Genomic DNA, 22,175 nt, shown 5'->3' on the forward strand with positions numbered 1-22,175 from the left:
TTACACACAGCACCCTCAACCTCCAAACTTGGCCAACCTGTTGCTACAGCAAATATTATCAAAGGACCCCATGCAGTCGGGTGAACAACCTGCAGTACTGACCTCAGATATACCTTTTAGGGTTCCTGGACTTGGCCAGTTAAGACATATCCCAAATCCCACTAACCATAAAGGTTTTAGAAAGTCGGATGGCTTCAACCTTGAGTTTTGATACAAACCTTCTTTACCCGGCCTGAAGCATCATTTAGGATTAGCACAACTCTGGCCAGTAATCTGAAGTCTGCCTGATTTCCTTTTTTTTTTTTCCAGGGCTGAGGCAACTTCATGACACACACAAGAATTATAATCCCAGAGGGCACACACTGGAGTCAGGCAGTCCAAGTTAAAAGGCCCCCACCCAGTGTGCTTCCTCACGGGGAGTGGGCACCGTGGGGCTTGCTGTAGACTGAAGAATTTTGTCCTCTTGAAGTTGGTGTGCTGAAATCTTACCCTTCGCATGATGGTGTGTGGAAGTGGGACCTCTGGAAGGCGGTGAGGTCACAGGGGCTGAGCCCTTATGACTAGGATCAGTGCCCTATCCCGGGATCTGAGAGCCCATGCACCCCTCGACCCAGGAAGCCGACCTCACCAGAGACTGAATCTGCCAGAGCCTTGACTTTGGACTTCCCCGCCCCTGGAACGGTGAGAAATAAAGGTCTGCTGTTTGCCCGGCACCTAGCCTGTGCTACTGTGTTAGAGCAGCCCAAATGGACGAAGATAGGGCTTCCGTCCTAGAGTTTTCAATCCAGCCAGAAAAACTGGCTCCATCTTGGTTTCAGAGGATCTACCCAGAGACGGTCAGATCCAAAAGGTTCTTTTGTCAGCAACGCCAGGTTATCAGCCTTGCGAGTGTGGAAGAGGCATGCAGGAACAGGGCCCCGTGCTGGCTCAGCAGCCTGGCTGAATTCAAAGTGCCTGCAGCAGCTTAGAAGGACAGAACACAATGTTCTTCTTTAGCACAGGGAAGGTGCAATATTAAAAAACAAAGGACATTGAGGCCTACCCCCTTCTCCTCCCCAGGTGCCAGGGGTTGGGGTTTTAGTTTGTTGTGTGCGCCATTTAGCGATCCGAACTTCACATTTTAAAAATTATCCCCTGCTCTCATCCAGCCCCTTTTTTTGATCTAGAAAGGATGCACACAAGAGGGACAAAGAGTTCTTACCAGAAAATATTTTTATATAACTGAACTGAACTAGGCACATCCTATATGGAATTAGGGTCAAATCCTGAATTTTCAGAAAATTTCAGTGTGTTTATATAGCCGCTCCCCTCCCCTCCCCTGATCATTTACCTAGTGGACAGCCGAGACCACCCCGCATCAGCAGACGGCTGCATTTGAAAACTACACAGCCTTGCTAAGGAGCACAGAATGGGAAGAAGGGTGCAGTCTGCCCGTCACCCACTGCTGCACAGGATGCTACAACTGACCCACAGTCAACTGATCCATGGTCGTGAAGGGAGTTGCCAAGAGACATCCCGGGAGTGGGCAGGGGCTCACAGTCTTGGTGACGTGCCTTTCCCTACTTGTGGCTTTTGGTAAGAATCACTGGTTAGGGATTCAATCAGTCCCTGTATTGGAAACATAGAGCCAATGAGCAGCTCAATGCAGATGGTCCCACTGGGAAAAAGCCCTTTCTGGTGGACACCTGCAAGTAACCCAGAGGGGTCAGTCCATGTCCACAGGCTTTTACAGTGTACAGGACACAGACAGGTGTCCTGACCTGCAATGGTCCCCAAGAAGCCTTGCTCCCCAAGCCTTTCCTGGCTTTCATTTTAGCAGAAAGGGTAACAGACAATGTCAGGTTTCAGCCTAAGAGTCAAGCCCAGGCAATTAGGAGTATGAATTCAAGATTTCAAAAAAAAGCCCAGGCTTTTCTTTGGCAGCAGTAAAGTCAAGATGCTGCATGGTCAGGAAGCCATGTTTCTAAATTTAAGCAGCATGAAAGGTTTTCCTTAACCCTTTTAAGACCCACTAAAAAATAGGCCCATTGGGCCAGAAAAATCATCAGCTTCTACAGGCCAGACATCTGATTTTACAAGACCTCATTAGTATCTAAAAATTGCTTTTTAGCACTTTGAAGTCCATCTGGAAATGGTCTCTCTTTGTATACTGTCTCCCTTTCTCCAGAGGCCATGATAGACAGAAATCATAGTAAAAATCTCAGCTGTGGAGACATGTTTTCTTTTCATTATTAAAAGACTTAAACTCCATTTACTCAGGCTATTAAAGGCAAGGAAGCTGTGTCCAAACTAACACTTTCTCTTTGTAGCATTCCGCAGTGAAGTGGTCCCTGTATCATCTGCAAAATTATTATTTTTTCATCTGCAAAATTATATGCAAACATTTTACACCACTTCCTGTCATATATCCATAGATGCAATAATTATAAAATAAAAGGCATTAAAAAAATTCCCCTTTCCTTTCCTCATTGCAGTAAACTTAGCAATGACAGAGGCTGTAGCTGTTTGGGGAGATCCCAGCAGGTGGGGAGGCCTCTACAGCAGCTAGACTAAGAATTAGTGTGGTGTACTGTATCCCAGTCCCCTTCTTCCTTGGCTCAGGCCTGGCAACTTTTTAATCATGTTCCCTCCCATGTGGAGGAGAAAGCAACACAAAGGTTTACCATTTTTGGCTCCCCCAAATTCAACTGGGATTTTGGGGGGCTTTTCTTTTCTCTTCCCTCCTGGAGGAGAGGACACACTTCAGGCATTACCCGGGCAACATGTTCTCCCCCAGGCCAGTGGCCTGGCTGAGACAGCAGGGGAGCTGGTGCCCGAGGCTCCTGGGGCTGGATCTACCATTCCCAATTCTGCAGGTAGCTGCCCCTGTCACGAGGGATGGCAGCACAGCTGCTCCTCCACACCCTGGATGAACACACACTCACCATGTCTGTAAAGTGGGGCAACTGGATTGGATGCTAGCTATGGTCTCTGCCAATTTCCACATTCTATGGATTCCGACTCCTTCATGCTGGTGTGGGAGACAGTGTCTGAGAGCCCTGCTGTGGGAGCCAGGTGGGTGGGGACCTGGGCAACCGTGCACAGGCCACCAAGACAGCAGCTCCTAGGGGACCTGAAACCACCCCCACCTCCAGTGGCCAAGAGTTGGCAAGTGGGGCAGCTCTTTGAGAGCTAGGTAATTCTCTAGGCCTTACTCTGTGATCTTGTGATTTCTTCCCTCCATTTTCTGTTTTCAGGTCCTGCAGTTCTGATCTAGCTCTGGTCTCCCGCATGGGAGTCAAGAACCAGGAAGGCAAACAGGTGTCTGCGTGCAAGCTGGCAGAACCAAATTTCGAGAGTGGCAAAATCAACAACTTATTAATACTTTTCAGAGCCAGGCCCAAAAGCTCCCACTGGCAACGAAACTAGATAAAGAAGAATCCTGTGGCTAAGGGGCAGAAGTGGCTAAGGCATTCATTTCTTTGGAGTGCAAGTTCTGGGCTGTAATAAAATGAATCCAAATAAGGGGAGACCATGATCTGTGTACCTCCACCCATGGCTAAGTCGCAATCGGGGTCACAGTTTAAAACCGTGCTGACTCGGAAGCCACTGAGCTTGGAGAGCTCATTCATACAAAAGAGGGACAGAGTACCACACTCTATGCAACACGAAGGATCAGGAAAGCCCAGGGGCAGAGAAGCAATGCAAGAAGCGGGACAGCGAGTCAACCAGCGCCGAAGGATTTGAGGGGAAAAGGGAATTCACCTCCGACAGAGCCGAAGAGAAGTGATTGCAGTTCTTGTGCATCAGGTGGTAGGCATTGCCCTTGTACTCCTTCCCCAGCTCTTCCACGATCTTCTCTATGTCATCCTCCAGGAAGTCCGTGCTCCCTAAAACTACAGCTTCTCTTGAAGAACAAAAAAAAAAAAAAAAAAAAGAGGAAAGGGAAAAAAAAACAAAACAAAACAGGACTGTGTGAGTTTTACGCCTTTCTAGAGAGCACTTTTTTTTAAAGACTTGCTTATTTCCAGGAATACTGACCAGCCTAACAAAACCGAGTTAATGCAATAAGACTAAAAAGGTAAATGAGATCCTTTTAAACTTTCTGTTGAGTTTCTCCTTTCCTACAATAAACTCCCAAGTATGTTACTTCTGAATCACACCAATGCAAACGTGGTCATTTTCTCTATGAAATGGTGTGTTGTGTATTAAAAACGTAGCAGCACATTATTTTCACCAGCACTGTGGAAGCAGGCAGGTTATTAGAGAACCAGAGCCATGCTGCAAATCCTCCTGCTCAATGACGCTGGCCGTCAGAGCTGGCATCGTCTCACTCGGAGAGAGTCTTTTACATTATCTGCCTCTGTGCCATTGTGAGATGAACACCAAACAGCCATTTTTTTTTCTTTTTCTTCTTCTTTTTTTAAACACCATTATAAAACCGACCAACTAACCAACCCCCAAATTAAAAAATAAACACCCTCCACCCAACCAGCAACTACTGCCCTGGAAATGCAATAGACATTATCCAGCAGAAAGCAGAATTTTAGTCAGATACAAGGTATCTATATCTAGGCATCCAAAAAAAGTGAAAATATTTAGAAAACCCTTCCATCTAGTACTCCTGTTAAAAGGGAGACCTAAGGGATAGACTCAGGATGGCATTATAGCAAATCAGTGACAGGCTGAGAGAACCATGAACTTAGTAGTGATAAAAAATGTGTGGCCCTATCCTGAATTCCAACATCATTTCATGGCTTTCTACTTGGCAAGTTAATGATCTTACACCCAAAAGTCTCTTTAAAGCTCCTTGAAACTAAGATTCTAAACACCTCTTCAAATGCAAACCTTAATTAAGAAATGGTAATTTGATTATTAAGCATTCAGAATCTCAGGGCTGTTGACTATGCGTAAGGCTCCAGAACCTTTGGTTTGGTTTATCAAAACATGTAATATACACACCTTTATAACAGTTTCTCAGCTAACCAAGTGTTTGGTTATTTCAAATGTATAAAACAGTGTCCCCTTCATTGGGAAAAATGAAAAGATAAAAAAAAAAATCCTACCGTATGGGACTCCTGGGGGGCTCAGTTAGTTAAGCCTCTTGACTCTTGATTTCAGCTCAGCTCATGATCTCAGGGTCATGACATCAAGCCCTACGTTGGGCCTACACTGAGCAAGGAGCCTGCTTGGGATTCTCTTTCTTTTCCTCTGCCCCTTCCTGCCCTGCTTGCACTCTTTCTCTCTAAAATAAAAATCCTACTGACCATTTTTTTTCCCTCTTCAGGTATTTTATTTTTAAATATTTAAACTTTTTTTTTTTTTGAGTTGACACAAAATGTTAGTTTCAGGTGTACAGCATAGTAAGTCAACATCCCTGCATGCTATGCTTTGCTCACCACAAGGGAAGCTGTCACCTGAAAAATGAAGAGATTTCCAACAGTGTTGGGTAGGTCACAAGAAAATTGTCTTCTATCTCCCCCCGTGTGGGAGGTTAGAGGGGAAACAATCACTACATATGAGTGTCTTCTAAAGCAGAACCCAAGTCATACCAAGGTGAGAACATTTTCAAAGTACACAAAATAACTTACGTGGGTCCTGAATAAAAGCAACAGACTAGGTTATTTCAGGCACTTCATCTGGCCGATTCCCATCTTTATACAACTTCAGATAGATTCAATTTTAAATAAAGTGTCAGCAACTAAAACAATGTTAAAGAAACATTTTAACTTCCTAGATTTTCATCTACAGAATGAATTCTGTATGCCTGAAAACACGCTTTGGTACCTAAGACAGTGTAATAAAAATTATCCTCCCTACTTACTTAAATTTAAATGTTTCTCCTAGTTCAGAAGCATTTCCTGGGGAAATTTCAAATATTCCAGAAAAGGGGTAAGGATGGCCACCATAAGCAAATTCTGAAAAGAGAAAACTCATGATTTTTAGTATTTATCACACAAAACTTAACCAGAATGCTGAATTAGCTTTAATAAATGAGGATAATAATGATACCATCTAAATATTTCCAGGTTATCAATGCTTTCACAAAAAAACTCATTCTGCTGTTACTTGTACACAACAGTTGATACAAAAGGCCTGAAACTCTAATAACGAAGGACACTCCAAGGTGATCCTGACCTGTCCCTTTATTTTGTGTGTGCTGGCGAGAGCAGAGTTGACCAACATTCACAGGTGAACGTGGTCTCTCTCCGAGCTATCGTGGCGAGCTAAGTGGGTGGTCAGTTCAGTGTTTTGTCATTTCCTAAATTAAAGTGATCAAATGTTAATCTTACACTTTACTAGAAAAACTGTCTAATAACAATGATTTTGCATGGCTCCTGGGTTGAAGACTCTTGGTTTATCTTTGAGTAGGAGCAAAACATTAGCAAGCCTGAAAAACCGAATTCAATTCCCCTCATTCCATTCAAGAAAAAATAAGCTGCCAGGTTAACACATACACCTACTCACACGCTCTCCCCACAGCAAATCTTTTAGCTAGGAGAGAACCACTTGTGCTACAGGCTCACAAGATATCAACTCTCATCCAGAACAGAAGCAGAGAGTGCTTTCAGATAAGGAAATAACTAAAATTCCTGGTCAAGGATACTTAGATATTGAAGTGGCAAATCTTAGCAGACCTATTTTCAAAATTACAAACCAATGTTTAAATTAACCTCTTCTAAAAAAAACAATTAATTAACCTCTTTGCTTAAAATGTATTAAATACATCATGAAAGGTCTTAGAAGAAAGCATGGAAAAGAACAAGGCAGCTACCAAATTTACTTCGGATTCAGACCTTCCAGAGAAAACGCAAGGATGTGGATAAGAAATAAAGTGTCTGGCATTCAATTTTGAAATAGACAGTAAAAATTACCTTAATGATAGAATTTATAAAACACTGTAGATAATCAGGTCAGACATAGAAAGGTTATGTTTAGATTTTTTACTTCCTCAATTCCAGTATGAAAAATTGCAGAGTTTTTTGTTCATTTATTCAAGAAGTGTCATTCACTTACAGCAAGATATTGACCTGAGCTTGGCTAAGCTTCCATAGTTCAGACTATGTTTCTAATTATTCCTACATCATTTCATGTTGGGGAGCAATGATTAGCCAGGTGAAAGAATAATGGACTAGTATGTAAAAACACTTGGGTTCAAGTCCTAGTTCTATTAACTATTAGTAGTGGGACTTTCAGCAGATCTGAGCTTGGGCTCCTTTGTCTGAAAAATGGAGAAACTGCCACATGTCCTTCTCTATGTCACAGCGGCATGATCATGTGTTTCAGAACTTGATGGCACTTAAAAGACTGTAACACATCATAGAAATTCAGTTAAAAACGAAGACATGCAACTTTGGCAAAAGCCAGATCACACAAGGGAGCAAACCCAGAGACTACAATCCACCCATAGCAACACTCTGACCCCCAGCACTTTCTCGGCAGGAGCCTCATTGCTTTTGGGGGATGATTTGGTAGATGCAGCCTTCTGAGTAATATGGAGCTTAGGTGGAGGATCTTTATAGCTAACATTTTCTATGCTATACTGCAGCCAGAAGCAGCTAATGTGGAATGTAAGAAAGGCACAGAATAAATGCCATACTGACACTTTTGAGGAAATGAGCCTGTTCCTTGTATTAGCTAACGCCGGTCTGTAACCTTCATGGGTAACCCAGGGTAGAGACTGCAATCACGTGTTCTTAGAGGTCTTGTACAAAGGCTGCCTGGCTGAGGCAAATAAAAGACATTTTTGCTACAGGGTGAGTTTATGATGCAAAGTAATATGTTATTACAACCCTGATGGAACTGGCAATGTGGTCTGCCTTATGCAGACCATTACTGCTTACAACTTGATCTGGGAGAAATTATCCTGCACCAACAGTGGAAATTAGAACAAAGGAAAAAGCTGTTAAAAACAAAGCTGCTTGGTTTGAGTGGCTCTGGTCATATTTATCATAATAAAGGGCCACCAAGAATAAAAGGGTTGAGTTCATGACAAAGGCCATCATTCTTGAGCAAAAAGCTCGATGTAATCCAAGGCACGATTTACTCAGTGATCTTTTTAAACTTTGTAATGACACACTTGTGAATCTACAAAAACAAATTTAATACTGAAATTCCCTCAGGAAATTGTTATTTCAAGTTTGACACTCTAGCACCAACCCATCTCCGACCATAATGACTGGTTTTCCAAGTGCAAGGTTTCTTTTCTTGGGAACTCCGATATCTGTCAGAACAAAACTGTCACGGTAAAACAATCCCAGAAGGCAAATAGTTTTTAAGACCCTGCATTTGGAATAAGAGATAACTACATGAATATATAGTCATATACTTTAGTACTTTCTCCTCAAATATGTTCAACTTTGGATATTTTCCCAAATACAGTATAAACAACTACTATAAACAACTCTTCTACTTTGTGCAATCATGTATGGCAGCAGTTGAAAAAAAGCAGAGGAAGAGCTATAGATATGCAATGAAAGTCCTTTAAAAGAAAACACTCTTCAGAAAGTCTGTTTAGACTTGTGTGTACACGTACCTCTGCCATATACTTCAATTCCTGAATGAAAAACGCCAATTCCGATGGATGAGGTGTATTCATTCATCCAGTACTAGGAAAAAAAAGAAGAGATTCAGAGTATCTGTCCATTTATATAACTTAATTCCCAATGATAGGAAACCACTGCCCCCAAATCCTTCATGGAATATTTAGGCCTTCCATTTCTTAGCATTTTTCCTTCGGCCCCCAAATTCCATGGTATCAGTCCGTTTGGTCCTATCTCTGCACCTGTGCTTGTATGACATCCTACATGGAATGCCTTCCTGGGTCAAAACGACTGTCTCAATTTGTAAAGGCTTAGATCATAGCCATAAAATCTGAACCAGGTCAGGTTAAGGGGAAAAAACGGATGTAAAAGCTCTCCTGTGAATTAAAAAAAAAAAAAAAAAAAAAAACACCACATGTAATGTATGCTTTCATATCTATTTTTCTTCTATCTTTTCTATCTCAAGCTTTCTATTTCATTCTCTGGTGAGCTCCCTGAAGACTGGGGTATTTTATTCTTTTTCAAAAACATTTGAAAAAGACATATATATGGCATGTATGTCCTGATTCAGCTCAAAGTTTGATAACAATAATACAGGAACAAATAATAGGAGGCACAAAGGCTACCACAATCTTTTTAACACTGGCATGCAGTAGATATTCCCAGAAAAGGTAGTATCTGAATTGGGTTTTTAGGAATAAATGAGATTTCCCCAGATAGAAAATGTGGGGGGTAGGGTGGAGGGAGGGGAATGGGGAGAAATGTCTGGAAGGGCAAAGAGGGTGTGCATCAGCATCATGATGTGAATTCTGGGGGTGGCTCTGGAGGGGTACAAGGAGGACTGGAGAGGCTTTACCTAGAAGAAGGTAATAAATGCATCAATAGCTCATTACAAACACTTAGGCAACACTTAACAGTGTTACAAACCCATTAGGTTTCTTCTAGGTTAGAGGATAGATAATTTGTCTTTAATTTTTCTGAGTTTATTCAAGTCTTAGCCTTGGTTCCAGATCCCTAGCCAGTTTTTCCCAGACCTCAGGAAGTGCCTGTTCGCATACATTGCTGGAGGAAGCATAATGGATAAAGTCGACTTATTTTGTCCTAAAATGTACCTGGAAGAAAAATTAAGCAAAAATAAGCAAGAAATATTTGAAAAAGAACAGGGAACTTTCTCATCTAGTTATCAGTGCACTCACTGACAGTCTCTCTAGAACAGATCCTTGCATGTGTAAGAGTTTGGCATATGATAAAAGTGGTGTTTACTATTAATGATAAAGGATAAACTATTAAAAATGTGTTGACAAAACTCACGCATAAAAATACATTTCACGTATTGAAAAGTTCTAGTAGGTCTAAAGATAATCATAGAGAAGAAAATAAAATAGAGTGAAAAAAATCTTAGATGGGAAAAGATGACCCAAATAAAGCAAAACCTAGAATTTCTACAGGAAAACTACAGATAAAACAAACACTTTCAACTTTTTATTGTGTAAAATTATATGAACACTGAAAGATAAACAAGACATAGGGAAGAAAAGATCTGAATGAGGATATGTCTCATTCTCTACCAAATTCTATTTGGTTCTTGATTTTGGACAACCTGAATTTGGATGGCAAGTTAGGAATGTGTTTATCTGAATCAATTTGATTTTGGATACAGTATTGAGGATATGTATAGAAATGGATTTCTCAAGACTTTAACAAATCTACTTAATTCCAGAGTTTAGGCAGCAAAAATTCAGACAGCAAGGGATACCATATATAAAAGCTCCTTTAAAAAAAGTAACCCCCACAGACAAGTGAGCAATCACACAGAAGAAATTAGTGGCTAACAAATGCGAACTTACATTCTCACTAGTAAACAGAAAAATACTAATGAAAACAGTAAGCTACCATTCTTTTTTTAATCCATCTGATTTGGAAAATATAAAAAATATTGCTAAATATTGCTGGTGTTGGTAAGGGTGTGAGGAAGCTCCTGCTGAAGTGCGAATTAATAACTGTTAATTAACCATCCTACCTCTTGGGAATCTATTCTACAGAAATACTTGAACATATGCAAAGGCATATTCCGGAATGTTAACAACAGTTGTCTATAATACTGAAAACCTAAAAACAACATAAATATCAGTAATGGAATGGTTAAAAAAATTACAGTAAATCTGTATTATTAACTATCATAAAGATACTAAACGAGTAAGGTAACTCGATACATATGAACATAAGAAAATACCTAAGAGACATAAAGTAAAACACCAAGTCGTGATATGTTACCTGTGGTATGATCACATACTTGCAAAATAAATAAATAGGTCCTTTGTGTATGTTTTGTGCTAAATATGAAAAAATACAACAAAACTACCACTGATTACAGCAAAAGAAAGTTGAAGATACAGATCAAACTGTTAATAGCTTAGAAAAGGGGGTGGAGATATAGCGGAGGAGGAAATGAAGCAATAGAGGGATGCTTTCACTTTTACCTGAAAAATTTGAAAAAAATTATTGAGGTATAATTGACATACAATGTTATATTAGTTTCAGGTGCAGAATACAGCGATTTGATATTTACATACATTGTGAAATGGTCACCATAATAAGTCTAGTTCCCATCTATCACCTTACATTAATACTTTTATTGATTATATTCCTCATACAGTATAATACATCCCAATGACTTATTTATTTTATAACTTGAAGTATGTACTTCTTAATTCTCTTCATCCATTTTGCTTTTCCATTCTCAACCTCCTTCCCCTCTGGCAACCACCACTCTAATTTCTGTATCTATGAACCTGGGTTTGGTTTGGTTTTTTAAGACTTCACACATAAGATCATGCAGTATTTGTCTTTTGCCTGCCTTATTTCACTTATAATACACTCCAGGTCCATTCATGTTATTGCAAATAGTAAGACTTCATTCTTTTTTATGGCTAATACACACACACACACACACACACACACACACACACTCCTCATACGGCTGAGTTATCTATCAATCCATCAAATTTTCTTTAGCTATTCATCCACAGATGGACAGTTGGGTTGTTTCCATTATCTTGGTTATTGCAAATAAATCTGCAATGAACACAAGAATGAATATATCTTTCCGGGGTTAATGTTTTCATTTTCCCCAGACAGGCAACTAATAGTGGAATTTCTTGCTTACAAGGTTGCTTGCTCTCTTTTTAATTTATTGAGGAATCTATATACTGTTTTCCATGGTGGCGGCACTAATTTACATTCCTACCAATAGTGCGGAGGGCTCCCTTTTCTCTACATACTGTTATTTCTTGTCTTTTTGATAAAAGCCATTCTGACAGGTGTAACGTGATATCACATTGTAGTTTTGATTTGTCTTTCCTGATGACGAGTGATACTGAGCCATCTTTTCATGTATCTGCAATGTCTTCTTTGGAAAAACATCTATTCAAATCATCTGCTCGTTTTTTAATCAGATCGTTTTTTGCTCTGAGTCGTGTTAGTTCTTTACAAATATTTTCTCCCATTCAGTGGGTTCCCTTTCATGTTGTTGATGGTTTCCTTTACTGTGCAGAAGCTTTTTAGATTGATGCAGTTCCATCTATTTTTGCTTTTGTTGCCCCTGCCTTTGGAGTCAGATCCAAAATAACACTACTGCAAAGATCAGTATCAAGGAGTATCAGTATCATCTCTCATGTTTTCTTCTAGGAGTTTCATAATTTTAGGTCTTACTCAAGCCTTTAATCTATTTTGTGTTGATTTTGTATACGGTATAAAATAGTGGTCCAGTTTTCCCAACACCATTTGTTAAAGAGACGGTCCTTTCTCTATCTCTAGTCTTGCCTCCTTTGTTGTAAATCAATTGACCAAAAATACATGGGCTTATTTCTGTCAGCTCTCTATTCTGTTCTAATGGTGTATGTGTCTGTTTTTATGCCAATACCATACTGTTTGATTACTATAGCTTTGTACTGTAGTTTGAAATCAGGGAGCATGTGATACCTCTTGCTTTGTTCTTTCTCAAGATTGGTTTGGCTATTTAGAGTTTTTTGTGGTTCCACACAGATTTTAGAATTTTTCTAGTTCTGTGGACAAGGTCATTGGAATTTTAATATGAATTGCATGGAATCTGTAGATTGCTCTGGGTAGTATGGATATCCTAACATTATTGATTCTTTCCCTTGAGGACAAAGTCTTGCTTCCTATTTCTTCATTTTTTTCCCCCCACAACATATTATAGCTTTCAGCATTCAGGTCTTTCACCTCTTTGGTTAAATTTATTCCTAGGTATTTTATTCAGTTTGGCGAAATTGTAAATTGGATGTTTTCCTGATTTTTCTGATAGTTTATCAGTGAATAGAAACACAACTGTTTTTTATATATTAATTTTGTATCCTGCAACTGGACTGAATTCCAACAGTTATTTGGTGGAGTTTTCCATAAATGGTATCATGTTGTTCACAAACAGTGACACTTTTGCTTCTTCCTTCCCAGTTTGTATGCCTTTTATTTTTTCTTGCCTAATCGTTATGACTAGGAATGCCAATATAATGTTAAATAAAAATGGTAAGTGAGTGGGGCATCTTGGTTTTGTTCCTGATCTTAGAGAAAAAGAAGGTTGTTGGAGAACAATGTTCATATGGTCTCAAAGTATTGAACCCTACATTTCTCTAAATTCTAAGGAAAAAAGATACCTCAGAAAATATGAAAAAAATATGGTGAATATCACCTTATATGGATGATTAAACAGAGTATCATCATCAATAGCTGGATGAACTGATGTTATGTGCCACCCAATGTGATAAAATAGAAAGGCCACAACATTTCCTTTGTTAGTTTTCTTATCACATATGTTTAACAGAATATAACCATAAGAAAAAAAATCAGTAAGTCTGGACTGTGGACTTTCTATAAGAAAAGTAACCTGATGTTTTAAGAAATAGTGACATAAAAGTCAAAAGAAAGGTGGCTATTCTCTAAAGTAGATGGAAAAGATATGACAATTAAATGCAATGAAGGAATCTTGACTGTCTCTTAGGTTAAATCCCCCTCTCCTAAGACATTATCAGGGGAAATATTAATCAATGGAAAATTTCTTGGGTGTGATAATAGTACTGTGGTTAGGTAGAGAATATCTTATTAGGAAATACATGTTGAAGTATCTAGAGATGAAATGCTTTAATGTTTGTGACTTAACTTTCTGTGTGGGTGTGAAGGTGAGTATGTATGTGTAGGAGAGATTATGGGAAAACAAATACGGTTAAAAATTGGTGAATCTAGGCGAAGAGTATACAGACTATACTCTTCTTTCAAGCTTTTTTTAAGTCATAAACATTTTCAAAATAAAAAGTTAGGGGGAACTAAGAATGATCTAGTCCTCGCCTCCTTAAAACAGAAGAGATGCTTTTCCAAGTTTCTTGCTTTCCTCCCACTTTCTCTCCCTTTTCAGAGGATGAGATCAGAAACTATCACAAGGTGATCATGTTAGTCTGCATAAAAATTTGGCTAGTCTTTTTCCAGTCAGTGGTTTCCTTGGCAGCCAGCTTCTCTAGGACTTAAACTGCCTTTCCCATTTGAAAAATTCCATTGTTTATACTGTTTGCACCAATAATTTGGTCTGTATACTGCTGATTTCCTTAACAGCAGCACTGGCAGGCTTTTGTTCTGGACGCAGATGGCTCTACTTTAAAGGTGACCTTTTTCTCTTTTTACTATGTGAGCTTCTTTCAAAATACAGAATATTTTCCAAAAAGAGATATATCCAAAATGATTTATCTGCAATAATCAAAAGGTTTTAAACTCTTAGTAAACTCAACATTTATCTCTCTTTAATGTCTAATATCCCTTAACTTTAACAATTTATCTCTTACTTGTCCACTAAATAGCTTTCCAAAAGTGCTTTTATAATAAGTTTCTATAATGGACATTTAAGTGTTTTATTAAGACACAGAAAGGTTTTCATGAAAATAAAAATCCTATGTAGACAGTGACTTTTGGCCAGGATGAGAATGGGAATGCACGGTCACAGTGGGAATCTTTTTTTTTTTTTTTTTAATGTTATAACTGCAGACAGAATATACTAAATTCCAGTGTTCTTGATACAGATTTTTTAAAAAGATTTTATTTGATAGAGAATGAGAGAGAGAGAGAGAGAGAGCGAGCAAGCGTGCACACAAGCAGGCAGAGAAGCAGGCAAAGGAAGAGGGAGAAGCAGCCTCTACATGAGCAGAGCCTTGACGTGGGGCTTGATCCCAGCACCCTGGGGACCCTGGGACCATGACCTGAGCTGAAGGCAGACGCTCAATCAACTGAGCCTCCCAGGTGCCCCCAGAGTGGGAATCCTGAAGTCAGAAATCTTTTATTTCCTGCCCTTTCACAAATGAAAATAATCCCATATGCTTAGAACTCCTTCAAGTTGTGAGTATGTACTTTACTTCATAGAGCCTGAAATTTCCCTGTATTCAAGACCTTACATTCTAATAAAGAAAAGGGTATACTTTGACACGTTTTTTGAGTTGGAAAATCCATAAAATTAGAGAAACTTAAAAATGAGAGAAATGTACTATCCAAAAATTTGGTTGGTCCTTTGGAATTCACTCTAATGAGATATGATCTATATAAGGTTTCTTATGAAGTGCTGATGTACTACAATGAAAAATGAATACTTGATAGCTTTTCAAGTGACAGCATCTGCCTCCACTCGTAGATGCAAAGTTGGACAATCAGGTCAGGTGTTTTTGTTCAAGGTTTTAGGAAGTTCCCAAGTTGTTAGGAAAAGGCTGTCTTAACCAGAGATATTCCTTTGGATAGTATTAAACAGCAGAAGCCTACTCCTCCTAACATCACTTTCCCCCCCAAAGGCTGTCTTAATAATCTGTGCCAGGCAGGAATTAATGGGGATGCTATTTATTCACGTGCATGTGCACGAGTGGAGGAGGGTAGAGGGGTAGGGGGGGAGAGAGAGAGAGAGAGAGAGGGAGAGAAGCAGACTCCCCACCAAATGCAGAGCCCGACATGCGGCTTGATCCCACGACCCTGAGGATCGTGACCTGAGCTGAAATTAAGAGTCACATGCCTAACTGACTGAGCCACCCAGGTGCCCCTCCACCAAATTTTTAAATAAGAATCAGTACCAATTCTTCACAAACTACTCCAAAAAACAGAAGGGAACATTTTCCAATTCATTCTATGAGGCCAGAATTAACTTGACACCAAAATTAGACAAAGACGTCACAAGAAAACTGTAGATCAACAGCTCTTATGAATACTCCAAAATCCTCAACAAAATACTAGCAAATTGAATCCAGTAACATATAAAGAGGACTGCCTACACACCATACACAGGTGAGATCTATTCCAGGAATGGAAGATGGGTTTAATATTCAAAATATACCATACCAAGAGAAAAAAGGACAAGATCCACAGGATCATCTCATTAAATGCAGAAAAGCAACTGACAAAATCCAACACTCTTTCATGATAAAAACACTCAACAAACTAGGAATAGAAGGAAACTTCCCCAGTCAGAAAAAGGGTGTCTATGAAAACGCACAGCTAACATCATATTTAATGGTGAAAGACAATGCCTTCTTTCCCTTTCAGATCAGGAACAAAGAAATGATGTCTGCTCTTGCCGCTACGAAGATACTGTACTCAAAATTCCAGCCAGGGCAATTAGAGAAGAAAAACAAAAGACAAGAAAAAAAAAAAAAGAATGAAAAATAAAAGACAGCCAGGTTGGAAAAGAAGTAAAATCATGTCTATTTGCAGATGACATGCTCTTGCATATAGAAAAGTCCACTAAAAAACTATTGAAAGTAATAAGTTCAGCAAGACTGCAGGGTACAAGATTAATACTCAAACATCAATTGCATTTCTGTACACTGGCAATGAACAAGGAGATGAAATTAAGAGAATTCCATTTACAATTACATCAAAAAATAGGGATAAATTTAACAAAAGAATGTAACTCTGAAAATGATAAAACATTCAGAGCAGTAAACAGCCCAAAATGGGAACAATCTGGGGATCCCTGGGTGGCTCAGCGGTTTGGCGCCTGCCTTTGGCCCAGGGCGCGATCCTGGAGTCCCGAGATTGAGTCCCGTGTCAGGCTCCCGTCATGGAGCCTGCTTCTCCCTCTGCCTGTGTCTCTGCCTCTCTCTCTATCATAAATAAATGAATAAATCTTAAAAAAAAAAAAATGGGAACAATCTAAGTGTCCATCAACTGATGGACAACTGAATGACTGGGTGTGGTAGCTGTACAATGTAATATTATTTCTCAATAAAAAGGAATGGAGTACTGATACATGCAGTGATATGAAGGGACCTTGAAAACATGCATGGCCAGAAAAGACCACCTACTATATGATTTCATTTACACGAAATGCCCAGAATAGGTAAATTTAAAGAACAGTACAATAGTGGTTACCTATGACTAGGAAGTGTGCAGGGAAATGGAAGTGATTGCTAATGGGATGGGGTTTCTTTTTAGTATGAAGACAAATTTCCTGGTGGTTGAAGAACTCAGTGAATACATTAAAGTCCACTGAATTGTACACCAAGGGTGAAATGTATGGTATATGAATTGTATCTCAAAAAAACTTTAAAAATATGCTATAAATAAAGGATTACTAACTTGTAGCAAACAGAAGGGCCTATCATTTTATAGTTGGCAAACGTAAACACAAACTGTTCTATAAATAACATATATCCCCCAATGATAAATTTTCTTTTAAATACAATACACACTTAGTTCTTTTTGGGGGAAAAAAAAAGCATTTTAGGAAAGTTTTCCCTCTGTTAGCAAAATGAAAACCAAGAAAATCATGAAGAAAAAAGTTTCCATTTCTCTGTTCTAACAAATGGTCCAACATAAACTTCACTATGAGTGAAAGAAATATGCAGATTATGAATATGGGACTTTTGACAAAAAGTCAAAACTGTTTAACAACAGTTAAAAATAAACTATTGACCTTTAAACATTTTCTAATAATACAAAACACGGTCCAATTGGTTCTTGAACTCTCATCCCCAATCAAAAACCTTTAAATATGTTACTTCTCAAATTACAGACTGCATTCCTAATTCCAGACAGCTGCCTTCAAAAACATGTAGAAAGCAGGCTATAAACAAATAACACATCAAAAACAGAAAAAAAAAAAAACAAAAACAAAAACAAAAACCCAACTCTAAATAGATGTATTCTGGTCAGCTACCAGAATGAACATATGAACAGCAGCACATTGCTGCCAAAATTTTTAGAATTTACATTATGAAGTAGAGTCAATGTTTTTCTTTGCTGTGATTATTTTTTATTTTTTTTCCTGAATGAATTCAGAAGAAAAGAGGGTAAAGCCTTCCAGGGAGAACTGGTCATAGAGAGAGATGCCCTCCAAATGTTTCTGCTCCCATTCGGGCTTCCTTGCTCTATTATTAGAGCACACGCCTGAAAGGCTCGATCTGGAAAAACTGGCCAAGCTGCTGGTTGAAGCCAGGCGTTAAATTCAAGGTCAGCGTGCCTTGGCGAGTCCTTCAGTTTCAAAGTCCTGCCAAGGCAGTGCAGGCAATGTGGATGGTGCCTATTTTAAGTGGGGATTCTATAAGATAACTCTAAACAAAACCAAAAACTATGACAACTGAGCCTTTTACTGAATGACTTCAGATGTCAAACTTCCCTTATAGCAATTTAACAGTTTTCCTCTCGTGGTTCAAGATGTTTCAAATTAATGGTGGTTTCTAGGTGCTTCTTCAATATGGTTTCCATCCTTTGTCTTTACTTTAAAAAAGTATTTACTACCGTCAACACATTTCACATGGCGTCTCTGGAGTGAAAATCTCCCTACAAGGCTCAACAGAGCTTCTCAAACCTATGTGGAAATTCCTGCTTTTGTAGAACACCATAAAACACTGACATTCTTGAAAAGAAAAAAATATAAATACACCACATGAAATCCCAGCCAAGAACACACATGCATGAAAAACAAACAAACAAACAAAACAAGCTGCTCAATGAGATATGATTGGATGTTAGCAAGGCTTCCTGTGAATTTTTGCTGGATCCGCCTTCACTGCCTTTATTGACTAAATAGTAGCAGATGCCAAAGTTTACAGTTAGTTACATACTTGGGAACAATGGATAATGCAGGTCAGTTTTGTGCCCAAGCCTTTCACATGACCTGGAAAAGTTCCCTTCCATTCCCAAAGGTTGGTCTGAGTGCAGGAGTACGACTAGCATTCGGAGGACTAGTTTGAGAACCGCTGCTCCCAGAGTTCTAGAGCATGACACCGGCCCCAGCTATCAGGGGCCACGCCATGTGAGAGAGGACACAGAGCCTCAGGGGTGGGTCCCCTACAGGTGCTCAGATAACCGGGTTTACCGAGTGCTGAGAAATGGATTCCCTCAGCAGAGTGTGTGGAGAAATCAGACGTTTTCATTTGAAAGTTAATCCACTGCCTGATACTTCTCAAGCCCTTTCTAACATACCAAAGGAAAAGAGTAAACCTGCCAGACGCTACCACAAAATAGTATCTCTCAGACCACGACACAACAGCAGAGTCACCACAACATCGCCACATCAACCACCTGCCTAAATCATCTAGATTGAGGATATTATTCGGTCCGCTTAATCTAAGGCTCTCTTTTTCCCTCCAGGTCTAACGGGAAAGCCCACAGACAGTGTTCCTCCAACCAGGTAAGACCGCAAGGACGTGGCTTCTATCACATTCGACTTTCCTTCAGAGATGACCGCCCAGATGAGAAAAGGTTGATCCAAGCATGACAACCCACCTGAGTAGAAGCATCTGAACTACAGTGGAAAAGACAGCGGGCTGGTGTCAGGAGACTGGAGTTCTTTGCCTTGGTTTCTTCCTCTACGTACAGATAACCTGTTTAAGGTACCTAATGGGTTTCAAAAAGCGTCTGATTCCAATTCACAGTCTGGAGCCAGAATGCTTTGCTTCAGATTCTGGCTAAATTCATGATTTGCCAGCTTTCTGCCTGGGGAAAGATGCTCTCTTCTCTGTCTGTTATTTATAAAATGGAGATAATAAACAGCATCCACCATAGGGGACTATTGTAAGAATTAAATGAATATGTATAAAGACTTAGGTGACTGCCTGACCCATGGTAAACCGTAGGAGTTGGCAGTAGCAGACACAGACCTCTACTGACCATGTGATCCTTCTCTAATACTTTTGTTTTACGTATTGGGAAAGGCTTGTAGGCACTTGTAAATAAGCTGATTAGTTTTAGCTATCTGTTAATTCTCAGAACTTTCAAGAATCTTTGGGAGTTGATGTCAAATTATCAAGAGCAGTGACTCATTAAACTGAATGGCAAACAATGGCAGAATTAATTGGATTCTACTTTAAGACTCTCACAAGCAATTATTTATATTCTTGAGCAGCACAGATTTGCTAAAAGGTCTCTGTAAGTAAGGCAGTGGTTTCACAGGATGCTACTACCACACTTATGAAGGACCAGAGAAGAAGCTGAAGAGCTCGCTCTGGCAGGAGGACTTGAACACCTCACACTTCCTAAGCAAACAGATGAAAGCCAAGGGAGGGCCCCCTAACCTACGCTTACCTCTTCTGATGCCCACCCTTGTGGCTCCAGCTTACAAGCTTTTCAAAGCATTTTCAATATAAATATAATAAAAGGTAAAAGGAAACACTTCATAGAAAAATTATCATCTTAAAACATGTGGGAAGGCAACAAATACATTAAATAACTACAATTACTTCTGAGCTCGATCTTGCCTTAATACAAAAAACTGGCCTCAGTATTTTCCATCTGTTATTTTAAAGCAATATTTACAGAAGTGACTTCACTGTGGCATTTTATAGTCATATATTAAAATGTTACATTATTCTTCTGATAGGGAACTTTCATTCAACTTCATTTCAGTCAGTAATTTGCCTTATCAACTTAATAAAAATTTTATGTTTCCTGTTTGAAAGCAGCAATGACAATAAATGCAATTGCCCTAGTCTGGAACTTAAAATATTTGCTATAACCACTTAAGTCCTGGGCCTGACTTCCTTAAAAGTTTCCCCAAAAAACCTAGAACCAGTGTTCATAAAGATTAAAGCATGTATTCTACTTACCTCCCATAAAAAGGTGCTTAAAAAAAAGAGAAGGCATTTCAATTACTGAGTTAAACATGAAAAATAAACTGAGTAGTGGAGGCTGTGGGGTAATTCGTATAGTGCCGACTATGTGGAAAACTGTCCTCGGTATCCAGACTGTTGAACTAGCTCAGGAGGTCTTTTTGGTACTACTGGGTTGAGTCCCAGATAATCTCACAGCAAATACTATTTAATAGTAAACTGTATTAAAATGCTATCTGTAGAGCCTCAGCATCGGGCTAAGTGTAAAGCAGAGTCGATAAAAACTCACTGAACGAGCTGAGATAGCCTAGTATCTTTTCCAGATGAAACCATAAGCATCCGGGGCTATCTGTTAATTTGTGTTATGTTGTAAGAAAGATGGCACCACATATAGATCTTATTCCATTACTATTTCTAAGAAAACGTCCAATCTTTTCATTGCCAGAGAATATTATCTAAAATAAGCACATCACTCACTTTCTAGGTCTTAGGGGGAAAAAAACTTTATATAACAAAAACATTTTCATTACACCATTATCTATAAATTGTTGATAACGTTGGGTAGTAAGCCTTGATCTCAGGAAGTAATTTCTCCTGATTACAAAAGATTTGCCACTATCTTTTTAGTTAATAGTATTCGAGTTCTGTAAATGTTCTGTCAAGTTTATTCTCCTTTTGAGACAATGTAACCAAGCGTACACACTAAAGCTAGGACAGGGCACTATACTACAGTTAGGGTAGTGGTACTGCTAGTTTCCTGGGACAGTCCCAGTTTACATTTGTCTCACACAACTGTTCTGCCTGCACCCTCTTCTATTCTCAAGTTCCAGTTTTGATGATGAATTTTAAAGTTAGCCCAAGGCTGATCTAAAGACTGTGCTTTCCACACTTAAAAGCTCCTGGACTCTCGAGTGTGAGTACATAAAACTACAAATTTACAGGATAACTTAAAACCAAGGAAAACACTATGGATTTCATATGAAGCTAGTATTCTCTTCCAATTTTCAAAAACAAATTACTGTGCTTCTCAAAGGACCTAGTTTTAGGACCCACCACAAGCCAGGCACAGGATCACTGTGGACTGTTAAGATATTTAAAGGAGAAATAGATTTTTAAAAGTCAAATCACCGGTGAACCAAATGCCCCTTGAATATTTTTAAGACTAAACTATTTTATAGAAACTACAGTTTGGTTCTGCTAGTGATGAGAAATTGATGGGCTGGGTACTTGATCCTGATCCCACAGCTGACCAGAAAACCAAGTTCTCAGCAAATCTTCCTTACCTGGTGCTTGCTTTGGTTGTGCCTATGGCTGGTGTCAGATATTTTAGTAAGATCTTAAAACGTCTTGTATGGCCTCCCTGTACTTGACTGTGCCCCTGGATTAGGCTCTAAACTGAACGAGGCCTGAGACTGAGCCTTCTTGAATTCTGGATCTCCATGCTGCCTAGGGCATTGTATTATACTAGCAGACCACTCAAATGCTTGATGAATTGCAATGCAGCAAGGAGTCTGTAATGCCTTTTCCTTTACCTTGTTTTTAATTGTGGCCTATGGAAAAGAGC

At 39.2% G+C, this 22,175-nt stretch overlaps 1 protein-coding gene across 4 annotated transcripts in view; it reads right to left on the reverse strand.

Moving 5' to 3' along the window:
- Positions 1-22,175, reverse strand: part of DESI2 (desumoylating isopeptidase 2) — a 45,713-nt gene that overhangs the window by 7,254 nt on the left and 16,284 nt on the right. For 3 of the 4 annotated variants that reach the window (XM_041752468.1, XM_041752462.1, XM_041752467.1), the window contains exons 2-4: positions 8,516-8,588; positions 5,804-5,897; positions 3,745-3,886 (exon numbers count right to left, since the gene is read on the reverse strand). In XM_041752468.1, coding sequence (XP_041608402.1) covers positions 3,745-3,886; positions 5,804-5,897; positions 8,516-8,588 — 309 coding nt within the window. The remainder of the gene's footprint in view (positions 1-3,744; positions 3,887-5,803; positions 5,898-8,515; positions 8,589-22,175) is intronic. The other variant, XM_041752473.1, reaches the window with a different exon arrangement.

The sequence above is a fragment of the Vulpes lagopus genome, chromosome 1, assembly GCF_018345385.1.
Source record: "Vulpes lagopus strain Blue_001 chromosome 1, ASM1834538v1, whole genome shotgun sequence".
NCBI lineage: Eukaryota > Metazoa > Chordata > Mammalia > Carnivora > Canidae > Vulpes > Vulpes lagopus.